General features: G+C 35.3%; 1 protein-coding gene across 2 annotated transcripts in view; it reads right to left on the reverse strand.

Annotated features, from left to right (window-relative positions):
* SPECC1L (sperm antigen with calponin homology and coiled-coil domains 1 like) overlaps positions 1-16900 on the reverse strand; it is a 69240-nt gene that overhangs the window by 25727 nt on the left and 26613 nt on the right. For both annotated transcript variants that reach the window (XM_086761229.1, XM_086761228.1), the window contains 6 exons: positions 13925-13998; positions 13282-13457; positions 11296-11459; positions 9276-9367; positions 3628-3718; positions 1629-1712 (listed from right to left, as the gene is read on the reverse strand). In XM_086761229.1, the coding sequence (XP_086617355.1) occupies positions 1629-1712; positions 3628-3718; positions 9276-9367; positions 11296-11459; positions 13282-13457; positions 13925-13998 (681 nt within the window). The remainder of the gene's footprint in view (positions 1-1628; positions 1713-3627; positions 3719-9275; positions 9368-11295; positions 11460-13281; positions 13458-13924; positions 13999-16900) is intronic.

The following is a 16900-nucleotide window of genomic DNA, read 5'->3' on the forward strand; positions in this document are numbered from 1 at the left end:
TGTATCTTGAAGCAAAGAAAATCTGATGAATCTATCTTAATGGAATATCACTACCTCCCCTTGAAGGATTTTATGAACGAGAAGGAATTTTAACACCAAACTACTTGATTTTTCTCTGGTCCATGTAGTTACGTTGCTAAGCTTCGAGTAGTTAAGAAAAAAAGAAACCCAAAACATTTTAGTGATTACATCTGCTTTATTTCCACTTAATTTTAATCAAGAATTAACATGTATGTGAGGCTCTAGACTTTAATTAAATATCATCAGCAAGCAAATCAAAGATTGACCTGAGACTGTTCAGCCACATTCCAGAGCTTGCTTCCTTTTATCAAACGACAATTTTTCTTTGGAATGAAAGCACAAACCAAATTTGGAACAGTTATGTTTTCTCTACATGGAAGAATTTCCAGTTAAAAGTATGAGGTTTGCCTTCTGTACCTAAATAGTCAGCATTACTTAATGTTTGGACAAATCAAAGATATAACTCTCCACATATATGAGAGACTTATTTTCTAATGACGTGGGGCAAGTACATTAATTTATAAATACTAAACACAAGAAGCTGGGAAAAAAAATAACTTGAGTGGATTTTTTAAGGAGAAATCAAAATTATCTAAACCATATTTTCTTACTGAAACCATTTACTCAAATATAGATGTTTTTAAAAAACATTTCTCTCAAATAGTTCTGCCTAGTTTATAGAAAGTACTATTTTCACAGTATTACACTATTTGTACCATACATCTTAAAGATTTGCTTTTAGAAGCTCCTGCTGATATTGAGACATCAGCTTGATAGTAAAAACACTCTGCATAAACTTCTATTTAGTAACTCTATTTTTAAAAAATCCAAAGTTAATATCAAATGTCCAGCAACCACTATGAGTAATACTTCTTAATATTTGTAGGTTATGCCAGTCACAAAATGGACTATTTTAGAATAATTTATCGCAAACATTCTTTTGTCCTGCAGAATAGGTAGAAGTTTTGCTAGGTAATGTGTGAAAACATTTATATGCATTAGATAATCTATAATGATGCACTTGTTACCTAAAAAGAAACAATCCTCCTATTTTAAACCATTGAAAATAATTCTTTCCATAAACAAAAATGGAATTGCTTACTTAGAGAAGAATAATATACTTCTCTGCCTCATTCACTTAAAAAACAATCCTACATCCAAGCAGTAAAAGGTAACAGCCAAGAACAGTTTATTTCCTCACAGGTACCTTGCACATCAAAATTATTTGTCATACAAGGAAAGATGACATAGAAGTCAACTGTTACGTGCATGATTCATACTCATCCATCTGCTACGTTGGTGCAAGTCATATATGCAACAATAAGGAGATGAGCAATTAAAAAAATAAATCTCTTCAGTTCCACTGGATGCAATACAATGGAGTATTATTTTAGCACTGAACTTTAGTTTCTTTCCCCAAATATTTCAATAGAAAACTTGAACACTGAAAAATAAGCTATTCCAAATATCCAAATAGAGTTTTTTTGACAAGAGCTTGATGGTCTAAAGACCAAAGTTTTCTCTTGAAAAAGTAAAGTATATCTGCAAGTACAGTGTTGAAATCAGAGTTCCTGATTTTACTAATCATCTAAAAACCAAGATATTACCAGAAATAGATTTGGCACTTTCCATAGCAGGTACTCTTGGCAAAGACGCTGGCCTGCTGGTAGAAGATGTTCTCAACAAATGTTCTGGACAAAGAAGAAAGAAAAGAGACCATCATTAACGAAGGTTCCAGTTAAATGTAAGACATTTAAGTGTGAGTCATGACTATTGTCTACCAGCGCCTACGTTTAGCTGTCTTAGTGAGAGCAACTGATTTTATCTGTAAAAAAAAAAAAAAAGTCTAAATTTGCTCATTACCAATAAATATCAATATGAACACATGATGACCTTCTTAATCCTTTTTCCCTAAGGCCTCTTACTAAACCACTTGCTCTGGTCTATAAAAAACAAATTGTTCAACCAAAGAACTGATCAAGGAATCCTCATTCAGCACATGGCCAAAAATATTCAATGTGCCATTCATAATGTGGATTGGTAGAGCAGATTGATTTGTCCCTCACGTGGTTTTTTTTTTTCCTCTTTGGTTTGTTGAGTCTTTGTTGAGTCTTTTTTTTTAGTTTTTTTTTTTTTTTTAAATCTTACAAATTTTTAGAATTTTACATATTGTAGAAAAAGATTAGTTCTGCCTACTGTCAATGAGTAAAATCAAACTACAATAAAATTCATTTTTTGTGGCATAAATTGAAAACTATTATTCAAGAAATATACCTTCAAATAAAACCTTCAGACCATAAAAAAAAAGGTTTACATTTTCCTATGTAGAAACACTTAAGAAAGAAGTAATTTGAATAAAAAAAAAAACCCCAGGAAAATGAAGAATGAGGACTTTTAAAAGTGTGAGATTCCATTCATTAGTTGAAAACGTGACATAAGAAACATACATTGCTACAGAGATATTTTAAAAATACATATGACTGTAAACAGGAATTCTGTCTGGCACGTTTTCTTTTTGAATGCATTCCTGCTCCTGCATTAACTGACTACAAGGAAAACACAAAAACTATATAAAGCATACCACTCATTTTGTGTTTAAGTTTATGTCTACCCATGAACTCTGTAACAATTAAAGAATCCTAAACTATCTTCTTGGAAAGGCATTTCAATATTCCTAAAAATATCAACGTTTCTAAAATTAAAACTCCAGCTGCATTGTACAAATAACCTCAATATGCATTCAACAAAAGCAAGAAGGAAATCTGGCACATACAGACTATTATGAAGTGCTAAAAAAAAAAAAAAAAAAAAAAATCCCAACCCTTTAGAAAGCATCAGACCTCAGGAATACCAAATTGAGAGGAAATATTCAGCCTGGAGTCATATGGGGATTATCTTGAGAAACATCTACAAAAAAACCCAACCCCTAAAGTGAGCATAAATCAGAGAGCTACACCCAACACATGATAGCCATTCATTCTCACAGGAAGAGCACATTGTGACCAGTGTTTTGAGAGACAAAACAAAGTTGACAGAACAGGGAAATATTGGGAAACAGATAAATCAACACTCAATTTAATTGAATTAAATTTTTTCATCTGGCTCCTGAAGATTCAATACTTAATAAGTTTATATTTTGTTATTCACATGTAATGCAATGCCAACCATCATCCTTGTTTCATTTTTGGGGGGGAAAAGAAAAAAAAAAGCAAAAAACAAAACGACCCCACACAATACATAACGTAACCTCAGTGGTGTGTATTTTTAATATCTGGAAGACAGCTGCAAGCCATGTCCCTGAAATAATCTTGTCTTGATTTTGCAAGTGATCTCGGTTTATGCACACACTGAAAACTGTCAGAATAATGCTGAGTTATCAGGATGCAATCATGGTTTTGTTGAACATTTTTAAAAGTATCTTTATGATGTGCGATAAAACTTGTAAGTAATAAAAACTTGAACTTGAAATATTCTATGATTCTATGAAAAGATTATGGCAATAAAAAGTATATATGATAATACTTTGATACTAAATGATATAAAAATACAAAGAAAAGTATTAACTGCAATTCTAAAACCAAATTTTAAATCAACTTGACTCAATACCTTGAACGGGGATTTCAGCATAGCTTGGTCTTTTGTCTGTCAGCGTAGCAAGGGGTTTTGAAGCTGAGATTGGTCCACTTATAGAATGCCTCTGAAATGGAAAAATACTTGTGTCAAATATAATCTGAAGCTAAAAAACAAATATGGAATTGCAGAATCAGTTTTAGGAACTCAGATGTAACATTATTACTGATTTTAAGTAACTAAAAAAATAAAAGAACTTTTAAAAATACTTGGTGAAAAAGGATCTGTCCTCTTTACTTCTTGCTTCTGTCCATCTGAACGTATTTACATACACTACGCATTGATACTGTAACATTTACTTCTTTGAACTTAAACCGGTTCCTCAAACCAATGTTGCAAACTAAGGTTATGAATTCTCTTGCAGATTGTCTTAATTTTCACCTTCATTTATATTTTGTTTGTACAAATCTGTTCTGGTTAAACTTGATGTGTTTAATTAAACTAATACAGCCTCCTCCATGTAGCCAAGATTTTAGTGCTTGGTTTGTTATTAACATACGGCTTTACAGCTTTGTGGCTTTTCCTGGAAAATTAGGATAATGGTGTATTGAATGTAGTGATACAAACTACCTTTGCTAAAAAAAAACCCTACTGAAAAAAGCTGTATTTTATTAGAATATCAACAGCTTCTGTTACCACCTAATTAACCAAGATGCCCTGTGAACAAGTGAAGAAAGACATTTTGTTTAATATTTGTCAAATACGTAATGAAATACAAATATAATTAAGTTTTCTGTTCTGCTGTAAACTAGCTACAAAATGAATTTTTCAAGTTTTATGTAAAATATTTAGCAATGCTAAATGGCTTCAAGCAGCTTGAAGTGTAAGTACATTATCATAGATGTGGTAAGTCTTGCACACAATTAACCACGGAACAGCACTGAAATAAGCATTTTAGTGTCACACAAATGAACTGTACAATGCAATAATTACCCTTACACTTACTGAAACTCATATTCAGTTGCTGAAGACTCAGAGAAGATTGTCCACAATTATTTTTTAAAAATCAATCATTTCAAAGAGCCTACTGCCAATTATAGTACATTCTTTATTCACTCTGTCCTTTCTATTAGATTCTTATATTTAATCACAACCAGTCCAGTAATGTGTTTATCCTGAAAAATCTTTCAGCTCTCCATCTGGACCAAGATTATATGAGAAGGTTAAATGAGTATTATCTTCATAAGATTATAATAAAGGTCAGATGTCTTTCATACCAAATCATGCAGGCAAGACAGACAAATCCAAGACTGTGATTAAAAGAAGTTAACAGTATATACTTTGCAGCATCCTGCAGGATAAGTAGCCCAGGATTACTGGGCTACTTATTCATCCTTTAGAGTCGAACTAGAGTTATGCTTTTGTGCTAGAAATCAAATGGAGAAAACAACTGCCAACCATCTAAGAATCTAACTCCAAAATACAGCCTGAAGAATTTCATCACTTCATATACCAAAAGTGCCGCATATGCACTATAAATATTATTCCTTTAAACATGCTGATGAAAGTGACTCCAATTGTGAGCTATTCACAGAAATATCTACAACAGCTTCCCAAAGAACTGGTATTTCAAACTTGCATTAACTTTAAAGTTCACTTCACCTACGTAGGATTTTTTTTTTTTAAGAAAAAAATAAAGAACAGGGTTGCCAAAGTGTGAGCCTCCCTCCCAAAAAAAGAAGCCACTATAATAGGGTTAGATAATGAAGTTAAAAGAAAACCATTTCATTCTGTCATTTTGTCTAGCTTTGAGATTGTCCTTACAAAGACAGCAGAGTTATAGCACCTCAGCCAGGAAACAAAGGTACGCACAGAGCAGCGCGGCGCTGGATAACCACATACCTTTATCACTTTCTCAGCTTCCGGATAGCACTTAAAACCAAACATCCTGCGCCGATATCGTCAGAAAGTGGTCGTATTACTCAACTGATAACTTGCTCTGTACTGGTCTTGTTATAAATAGCTTACAAATGCTAATTTCTCATTACACATTTTACTATTACAACTACCAGTAGTAACATAGTGACTAATACACAGCAAATCAGAGGAAAATGAACCAACTAATGTTTATCTAGTTCCACTTGGCAATATCTATATAGTACTAGTGCACAAGTCTCTTCCAGAATAATTTCTCCCGAAACATTTTACAAGTGTTAGAAACTTTTCTGCTTGACTGAACTTTTGCTGAATTTGCAGATCAGCCATGCCGCATTTCACTTACAAACGAAAACACATCTGATGTGCAATCACACATGTATGGATCCTACCAATCCCTTTATAAATATTGTTTTTTCTTCAACCAGAAACACATCCTAAAACTTACTTAAACTGCTGAACACCCTTTGTCATTTACACCAGTGTTCAAACTCCTCAACCAAACAAAGTAAGTTCAGAGGAATCGTGTGCTTTGGAGGCTATTTATGAAGGCTACTAATGGGACAGAAATTACTAAAGGTGCTTTGCAATCTGATCCTCTACTTATTCACCCTACATTGAGGTCTAGCAGATTAAAATGCTAGAAACATTAAGGAACGCTTTTAATGAGGTATATAAAGAAAATGGTTCACAGAGTTAAGTAACATGTTTTTATGTAGTAGTCTCTGTATAGCATAATTACAGTAACAGATAAAGATACTAAGATCAACAGTTACTTTCTCACAGCCACTCCTAATTTGAAGGTAAAGTTTCTGCTAGCTACCTATGACTCTCTTCAAATTTTTTTTTTTAATAAGATGAGTAATAACTCCAGAAGAGAAACCAGCACACCACTAAGATAAAAAAAAAAAAAATAAAAAAGCAGAAGAGGACAAACACCTGACACTTCAGATTTAAGGCAGAACGAACTAATCTCTTAAACTCCAAATATTTTGCTTCTGACTCTTCATCCCTGCATCTGTTGTGGCTATGGAAGGGAACATATTCCTGATCACTTTGCACTTCAGTATGTATTTCAATGAAGCACTTCACACCAATGCATCTACATATGGCAATTTCAAAACAAACACGGTTCTTCATATATTAAGTAGTTAAGAAGCCCTTGATGCTGAATTGCTTGGTGCCGAAAGGTTATGTGCTCAAAGCAAAGCAGGACATTCAGTGGTGACCAGTGAATCTGAAATCATGTCTATCTCAGAGAGTCCTCCAGCTATGAAACAGAAAAAGAAAGTACTTGGGGGAAGCAGCAGATATGCTTCCTTGTCCTTATAGTCCTCCCTAGGCATTTGCTTTGGTCGCTCTCAGCAGCGTACCAGACCAGCTAAGCTTTGGCTTAGCTAGCCCAGCAGGGTTGTTCTGACATTCTGAAGAGCATTCTCCTCATACCTCTCTTCCTAAATTGTTTTGCAGTATTGCTAATCTCTATGGTAAAAACAGCTATGTTCCACTGCAGGCTTGGACCTGAAGCCAGATAGGGGTTGGTTGTTTTGTTTTCAGTTGCAAAAATGTATCCAAGAATGTATCTCCTTCGACATACACATATTACTGTAAAAAAAAACAAACAAAGCAAACAAAAACTCCCCAAGACTGAGGAAATTCATGACACAGTCCAACGCAAAAATGAAGTGATATGCATCATTCAGCTGGGGCACATATTGATGCATCTGTACTTGGAGAATCTTTTTTGCAACCAATCCATCTTATCACAAGATCAAAATTGTGCCCGTTTCTCAGTAGGTGCCCATGTAAATATTTCCCCTGTGATAGCACGTAAAAGCAACTGATATTAATGATAATAAGCACTGCAACACCCATACAGAGATCAACCCTTCCACCTTTACTCAAGATCTTAAATCGTGGAGGACTTCTATATGAGGTGGGAGCCAACAGGTTGACTCACATAGTGACTCCTTATTAAAATCTTGCTTTTCAATTGTAAGAGAAAAAAAAAACATTGCCAAAAAGAAAAAAAAAAACAAACAAAACACAACTTGCATAGAACACAACAGTAGGGAAAAAAAGGTAATAATAAGAAAACAAATAAAAGGAAAAAAGATTATGAAAATCAGTTTTGAATGCAAACTCCTCCTCTCCTGAGCAGAAAATATTCTTTAAATACAATTTACATAATTGAGGTCACAAACCCAGTTGCCTTCTGGATAATTACAAAGAAAACCACCTATCTTCAAAAAGACAACAGAAGCTGTTTTCATTTACACACCCTTCTCTTTGTTTTTCAGGCAATGTTTCCCACTAATGAGTATCCAGCTGTTAATGACTTGGTTCTAAAGCAGAAGTTAAATTCAAAATTTAATTTTGGCAGATTGAGAACATCAGCCTGAGCAGGTCTGCAGTATTCTAAGAGATTACTTAAGTTCATGGTTAATTTACAGGAAAACAAAGTGAAATAAGCCTTAGGCTTCATCAAAACATCTTCTGTCTGCCTAAGCTCTGGTCTAGCCTTTTAGAACATGAGATTAAGTGCGCCTCTTTCTACAACAGCACAGAAATAAACAGAAATACAAAGACAAATCAATAGGAACAAAGCATTTGTCAGAGAACTTGCCATATTTAACAACTTCAGAAAACTGCTGTCAAGAGTGACTGAGCCACAGGAAGTAGCAGAAGCTCTCACAAAAAAAACCAAACATTTAATTCCTTCTCTTTGCTTTGAGACTATTTGTTTCATGAAATTCACTCTTAAATGAATAAAAGCTGCACTAGTCTGAGCACAGAACAGCCAGCATGTTCCAGGCATTGTTCCCTGAGCACTAAAACCCAATATGGATATAGATTTGTCAGTTACAGAGAGAGGATTTATGATCAAAACATTATGCTGACCTAGAGTGAAAATCAAATTTTGGTACTTCTGCTTAGTAATATGTTGAAGGCAACAGGAGAATTACTGACATTAAAGGACTAAAACATATAGTACATTCTTTGATTTTTCTTTGTGAATCTAGTCCCATCTGCTTTGTCCTTAAACTTGTTGGCTTTTGCCAAAATCTCACTTCATGCAGCCAGTGAGATAATAAAACCAGCAGTGATCTATAAAGGTGAGCGTTAGAGTACTGATGCTGCAATCTTAGTGTACCTAGGCTCCTGCAGCAGCTGAACAAACTGACAAAGGTTCAGAGGGGAAAGGACAAAGTACACCGTACAATCACCAACTGGCCAAACTCTCAGTTAGTACAAAATGAAAAAAGATAATAAATTCACAATGATTCCATTCCTCTCTAGTCAGGTCTGCTATCGAAAGCCCATGTAACATGGGATACATTTATACTGATGATTGCTGACAGATTCTGCACAGATCTCAGTCCATTGCCCAAAGGGGATCACTGCTCTTTCCAGTCCACGCCAGGCGCAGGACTAAGAACTGACAAACAGCAACTCTGAAACTAAGGAATGTAGAAAAAGTTTTCCTCCCGTGCTTTTCAGTAGCACAGGAATAGTAAGGGCTTGGAATATTTAACAAGAATTTCCAAATTATACCAAATCTTGTATTTACAACTTGATTCTTAGTGAAAGACTCTCTTGTTAGACTGAATCTTTTAGTAATTACTTACTTGAGGCAACATTTTATCATTATGTCCCCACAAAGTCAGTCAATTTTTGTATATTACCACCTGTAGTTTCACATGCTCTTCTTTACAAAGAAGAATCAAGTGCAGCCATAGAACACCTACCTGCATAGGGGACACAGCAGCAGCCGGGGGGGTTTTCATGGGACTTGGGCTCAGGGGAGTGCGAGGAATTGTGGCAGCAGCGGGGCTTGGAACTAGTAGAGACACAGAAAGCAAGCCATCGTGAGCACTGCACTGCTTTGCAGTGAAACAGGAGACTGGCTGTTATAGCGAACTCTCGCCTTGTACATTACATTACTAGTTTTACCAGATCACACCTTCCAGAATTTCAATTAGTAACTAACGGCAAGATCATTTAAAAGTATGCCTACACATTTACTCCTCTGCAATTATATTAGTTTTCTGTCTTGAATATATCATCCTTGGTAAAACTCTAAGTTTACTGTGGGTGGACCCAGCTAAGGTGCACGATACTATTGCCCTGGCAGATGTAAATGATGTCATTACTAGTTCTCTGATCTTCAGATAATTAAAGAGATGGTAGCAGGCTCCTGGGTCTGCCAGTAAGACAAGATAGGTAACATGTATCACCACCTCCTCCTTTCTCATTTCCAATCAAAATCCACAGGTACTACATATGATATGACAGTCCCTGAAATTTGAGATTACACAAATAACGTGTTTAGAATTGTAGAAAGAGACAAATACTGAGTTGGTGAATCTGATTATTTAACAGCATGATTAGACAGGAATGCTGACGAAGAAGGGAGACAGAATCATAGAACAGAATCACAGAATGGTTTGGGTTGGAAGGGACCTTTCAAAGCCCATCCAGTCCAACCCCCCTGCAAGGAGCAGGGACATCTCCAACCAGATCAGGTTGCTCAGAGCCTCATCCAGCCTGGCCTTGAACGTTTCCAGGGATGGGGCATCAACCACCTCTCTGGGCAACCTGGGACAGTGTTCTACCACCCTCGTTGTAAAAAAAACTTTCCCTAATATCTAATCTAAATATATCTCCCTCTATTTTAAAACCATTACCCCTTGTCCTGTCACAACAGGCCCAACTGAGGTAGAGGTGATTTATCATTTTACCAAACTAACTCTGGCAAGAAAACACATTTATCCAATAACCAATTAAAAAAAATCTTCAAAATTAACACTATGAAAGTAAAAATTTATAAATATCTATGAACAAAGAGAACAAGTATGGCAATAGAATCATTTACAGAATTGCCAAATAATATGGAGATCCTTCCACATCTTAACAAATTTTCAGGTTATAAGCAATTAAAAATATTTTTCCAGGCACAGTACAGTACTTTAAGTCTCTCTGGTAATACAGTCTACTTCCAGTCAAGTCTTTTTACATCAGAGACTTACAGTGACATTACTGTAAATTAAATTCAAAGCCAAAAGGCTTGGTGAGGGAAATATTTTAATCCGTACAAAGTCAATGCAGTCAAAGCTAAGACTGGAGTGTTTCTCATTTCAGGATAATTACTTGGATTCCTGATTCTGCTCACCTATAGATAAAGACACTAGCACTTGTTTCTACAATCAAAGAATTATAATAAAATCCACTGTCTCAACAGTACGATTCTTTTATTTTTAGAAAATATTCCCTAGATCTCTTAACATGTGATACTGGCTGGACTTTATTTTTAGCTTTCATCAGCACTTTGACTATATGAATGTAAGTTATTAAAAGAAACAAACTTGGTTCTAGCTGTTACACAGCTTTTAGAATGTTTAATTTGGCACATTAAGTTCACATTTTAATAGTCAGGCTGAAATCAGGTGTGCTTCCAGCTACAGTTATGTGTGTAATGTGTTCTAATATACAGGAGCACTGAGTCCAAGCGTCTAGTATGAGTCATTGGCAATGCAACAGTGAAGAAAAAATAAGGACAAGACAAAAAAAGGATGCTTGCACTTAACCGCAGTGAAGGATCTGTTATGCAATCTAGTTTAGGTTGGATTGTTTCAGCCATCACTTAAATGTCAGGGCAGTACAATAAAACAACTTACCTTTGAATTAGCTAAGCCATTGCAAGTGTCCGTGCCAACATATGCAAAATTGTAACTTGGTACAGCTACTGCGCTAGTTGAAAATAATTACCTTGGGAGGCACTGTCAAATGACTTGATGAGTGTTTTTACAGTAGGAGTTGGCTCTGAGGAGGTGGATGATCTGCGACTCAGGCCCATTCCTTGTCTCAGAGCTGCCAAATCTCTCTCTACAGCATTCATGTAATTGTACACTCGGCCACGTTCCTCTTCCTGCCTGAAATCAATATGCAGCCCATTTAAGGCATTTAAAAAAACATTTCAACAAGCAAAGCCTTAAAAAAATCAACACAAATTTGAAGTCAAATGAAAATTTATAGTCCAAATTGGTCATTATATTAACCTAGTTTTCTTTCCACTGTAATTTAGAAATAGATTACCAACCTAAAATATCACTGTAAGTTCTTAATATTTGTCAGAGAGCTTGAGCACCAGGTGAAAATTCTAACAAATCGATACTTGATTTAAGGCTTGATTTCTGCTCCTGTCTCTCAAACACACACACACAGATGGATGGAAAAAATTGAGCCCTAAGTATTTCAGCATTTCACATTAAAATAATCAGCTCAGAGGGGATAATTTATTTTTCACCTGGATAAAGAGAAAACAATTTAAATGAATACTACGGAGGTAAGAATACATTTCTGACATAAACCTTCAGGCAGCATATGAATCAGTTTCAAAAAAGAAAATCAGATTTTTAGTACAGAATATTTGACTGTTATTGTATTCAGTGTCACTCACAAAACAAGAATAGTTTAAAGCAACCTATTCTCTACAATCTGCAATAATTAAAAATTGACTGATTTTTGCTTCAGACACTGTAATAGACTTTCCTACCACCTTCCCTCCAATACAGTAGCTATACCACTTCCAAGGCATCTGATTCAGTTGCCTGTCTGTTCTTTGTCTGCAGTGAATCAAATGTCAAAAGATGCTTGTGTATAAATAATATACACAATATATTCAATATACTGACTGGAATCAGTGAGCCAGTTCTACCGTCAAAAGTGCAGCTATAACCTCAAAGGTTCACTTGCAAGCAGTAATTGAACAATCGCAATTCTGGCTGAAATGTATTAGTACGAATTGTTCATATTATGTGGTTTAGTAATCTTCAGATAAGATGCCTTACACCCACCACTCATTCATCCAGATAATTTTCCATTTTCAGTGTAACCAGTCTGCTCTTCCTACCATCAGCTTGTCCCCAAGCTCCACAGCCTGTATTATCTCATATCCTCCTGTATGTGGGTTAAGTGTCATGTATCCTATAAAATGCCCACCCATGTGGAAAAAAATTGTTTAATATACACTCATCACAAACATAATTATTGTAACTGTAAGCTATACATGTATTCAATCCCTAGAAACAATGTAGTCAGCATTTAAATTGTTCTGTCCAAAAATGTTCCTACTGTATGGATTTGAGGACTTTAGTACTTCTGAAAGACATATGACTCCGTTTCTAAATAACCGCAGCACCTACTTCAAGCCACAATACATCACAGTTTGAATTCTTTTTATTAAAAACACACACAAAGCATCTCTAATTATTTTCAGAAACAATTATCAGTGGAAAGAAAACAGTACAAGATATATGCAGAATTAGACAAAGGTTTCTTCTCAGGTAGAAATCCAGCCGTATTTTTAACCATACCAAAAGCCTTGGCTGCTAATAGTTAGTATTAATGGTGGTCGAGGAAAGCCAACACTGCTTGTTTTTCTCACCGAGGAAAGTTAAATCATGTCCAGCTGTTAAATAGGAAAAATCCTCCACTTCAATCTGGTTTTGTAAAAGCATCAAACTAAATATTCTTGGACGGATTAAGTATACAATGTAAAGAAACAAATATTGTTCTTATAAGTTTACCTATTTCAACTCCTGAACGACTGCATAAAGGAGCTGGTTGAAATACAGATCCTCACAGTGAGAGGATTTATGAACTTCTGGAGTCTCAATAATAATCAAGAGACTGGATTTCCAAAATTGTACCCCCCCTACCAAAGAGACAATATCCCTGTTGTCTTTTGCATACTTGCGTGACTTTATTTCCTCCAACTCTTTAGTGAGCTTCTCATTTTTCTCCTGAGCTTCGTGTAATCTACGCTTCAGGTCTCCTATCTCTTCCTGGGCCTCAGACTTGATATCATTTGCTATAACTACTGCAGTCTGTAGATCAGCTTGGAACTGACGCCATTCTGCTGACTCCTCCTATAAGTAAATAAAACTTTTAATTTAAAGCAGCAGCAATAATTTTGAAGTTAAAAATATAAGTTATCCTTATTCATAGTTTCCCTATGCTGTTACAGGAATGAAAAAGGCTCTCATCTTTAGCAGTAGGCAGGCACAACCTAACTTACAAGTTAAATTGAAGAAGTTTTACTGGAAATAACTAGACTTCCGAGGTCATGTATTTTTTTTTCTGGAAACAAAGAAAATGTTCAAAGTGGAGGGAAAAAAAATAATACTAACTATGCATTAGAAGACAGAGGAACATTTTCTCTGAAGCCCAACACCATCTCTTTGTTGACACTGAGAATTTTTCAGAAGTTAATTCTTTAGTGTCTGTAGGTTAGTAATGGTATTACATCTCATCGTATTATTTTTTCATAAATTCATATGCAGGTCTTATGACATTCCAAGTTTACAAATTATTGAGTTTTTAGGTTTTAACCCACCCGGAGTCTCCTGTGAAGATTCTTTATCTCTCTTTCCATGTCATGCTTTTGGTCTTGAAGTTTTTTAACTGTATCTGGAAAGAAAATAAAATTATCTGTCAGATCTTAATCAGGGATCTATTTATCTAAAAAAGAGTAACTGAAACAACCTGCAAATGTTTTTTAGAAACTTACTCAGAGAATACATTTTTATAATCAAAGGAGGAAAACAGTTTGAGCAGAAATGATTTGTCCGAAACTGTCAATAGGTACATACTTCTCTATGACTGCTGAGTGGAACAGCATAAGCAAACTCAATTCTTATATAAATCCCACTCTCTTTCTCTACCCTTCACAATATTAAAATGACAAAGCAATAACAAATAGCAAATACACAAGGTAGGTAATTTAATGTGGAAGGATCCTAAACACATGGATGTCTAGGGGTTTTCTCTCTTCAAATGCAAACTGCAGCTACATTAGGCCTTTTGATTCACAATTTACTCCCCCCGCAAAGCAGCTGACATAACATTCACAGCCATGCCTTCAACAGGGATAAAATTCTACTTGTGTCCTCAAGAATCTTACGTTCTTGTCTATCAAGATACTATTTGAAGTTGAAACAAGCTATATTTACAGCAAATGGACAAACAGTCTGTGAGATCATGTTATGAAAGAGATGGTCCCCTAAATCTGTCAGTAGCTATACAAAAGGGTATGCAGCCTGCTCAACATCAACTCCTCGTGTGGCGTCTGACAGGCTGGCTACTGCAATTATTATTCATTTGTTACTTTACTCAATACACAAGGATATGTGATTGATTAACTCCATTCTTAACAGCTAAGCAACTCATGAAGAAGAACACAGGATAAATTTCTTAGTGTGTCACTTCACTGATTTTTGGATTCTAGGATTATTTTATTTCTACAGCATCGTACAGCTATTTCCAAACTGTAAAAATGATGGGGCAACTGATTGAATGCATTTTTTTTCAGCTTCATTATTCCAAGACTTGCCAGAAACAAATATTTTTCCTATATATTAGCAATGCTCTTTCCACAAAAAGATTGAAGGTGCCTCCTAAATTTAGGCTGTTCAAAATACAAAACGTTGGCAAAAATCTATGAAATCGCATAATAAATGTTTGAATACTCTGAAGATAGGTAGATATGTTCATATAAACAGACTGATACAGTAAAGTTTTGCAGCTCTCACCTTCTAACATGAAAAACTTTCCAGTGCTTTTATTTGGGTATCAGGTCTCAGGAAAACCAGTAAACCAGGGTTTTATTCAAAGTTACTTGTTCTGCCAATATCTACCAGTGTCTTCCCAAGTAAGCCTACGCCTTCACTACTCCTGGTCTTCTGTCAAAAGGCTTTTCCTAACAATAAAAATGAGGCTACAGTAGGCTAAATGGAAAACAGTAGGCATTGCAAAATGTTTAAATCAGATGCGACTAAGACTAAGAATAGATATAAGCCGATTAATGCTGATGTCTACATTCAGCCTCAACTATGCTCATAAGAACATTTCCATTTTTCAGCCATGGAATTCCTTTTGGTTTCTTCATCAGAAGTAATTCTTGAGTATTGCCTCAACAATCCCATGCACAGAGGCTTTTAATGCCACAGCTAATTTCTTTACAAGAATGATATAAATCTCAGTTGGCCTGAAAACATGATAACCTCCCAGGCTTGGAAAAGTTGAAACACTAAAATTAAACAGCTATTTCTGTATTTATCTCCTCCTTACAAAACCGCACATTTTAAGAGGCATCCGACTGATCTTCAAGCTTTGAAGATAAGCCTAACAGAGCATGCTACTCAGATCGCATGCTACCATGATATTGAAGGAAAGCCCTCCAATTTTAAGCTTGTCTCTGTATACATAAGTTGTTTGAGCTAAAATCAGCACTGAGATGCCAGCTTCGGGTCAAAGTTATACAAGTTGCTCCCCTTCCCCACTCTTTTTTCATTTAAACACATTCTAAAAAAACTTGCTGCAAATTAGATAACTTTCAACAGTGACAGCAAGTCAATATGCCCTAAAGAGCTCCCAGTAGCATTTTAAAACAAAATCTAGTGGATGACTATTTTCTCTTTTAAAAACAGTGCAAAGAAAATATGTTTTTTAAAATAAAATTTGTTCTACTACTAAAAGCAAGCTATAGTTCATCTAAAAATAACCACAAACCAGAAACTATAAATGCATCCAGAGGTAAAGCTTGTGTAATGCCATTGTTTTCAGCTTTTGTGAGATATGAAATGCACCATTAAGTTTTAGTATATTTATGCTTTGAAGTAAAACACAATGGCCTGAATATTCTGTAGTTACTGTAAACAATACAGAGCATTTTACAGCAGTTGTTGGAAACAGTCTTCTCCCCCAATCAATCGAAGAGAGAAAAAAAACAAACCACAAAACCCTGAACTGAAAAGAACTACCAAATTGCAACTGAATATGACAGGTAGTGAGAAATTAAGATTAAGAGAAGCGATTTCACCTCTTACAGCCTGAACTCCATTCTTCACATTGTGCCACCAGTTACAGCCTGAAAATTAAAGTAGCCAAAATAGGCACACGGGCAGCAATTCTCTGTACACCTGCCTTGTGGTATCCTTCTTTTCTGCATCCTCACAACCTCCACAATTCTCTAACACACACAGACCCTTTCCACCTGTATGTGCTGCAATTTTCATTATACTAGGACAGGTGCTCCTCTTCTACCATTACCCAGTCTCCTCCTTTTAAGGAGCACAGACAAGAAAGTGGATTGAGATGATAAAAGAAAAAGTAACTACTGTTTAGGGTAGGTGAGGAATAAGGAGACAATTCTGATGAATGAACGGGATAATAAAAAATGGCAAATCAGCAAGCTGCTTCTGTTTTACTGCAGGATTCAATTATGTCTACGTTTTTAAAAATGTTATTATTTAAATCACAGTTTGAAAAGACCGAGCTTTTTGAAAGCTATAAAAATAAATTATGGGAAATG

The sequence above is a fragment of the Chlamydotis macqueenii genome, chromosome 17 (assembly GCF_036417535.1).
Source record: "Chlamydotis macqueenii isolate bChlMac1 chromosome 17, bChlMac1.mat, whole genome shotgun sequence".
Classification (NCBI taxonomy): Eukaryota; Metazoa; Chordata; class Aves; order Otidiformes; family Otididae; genus Chlamydotis; species Chlamydotis macqueenii.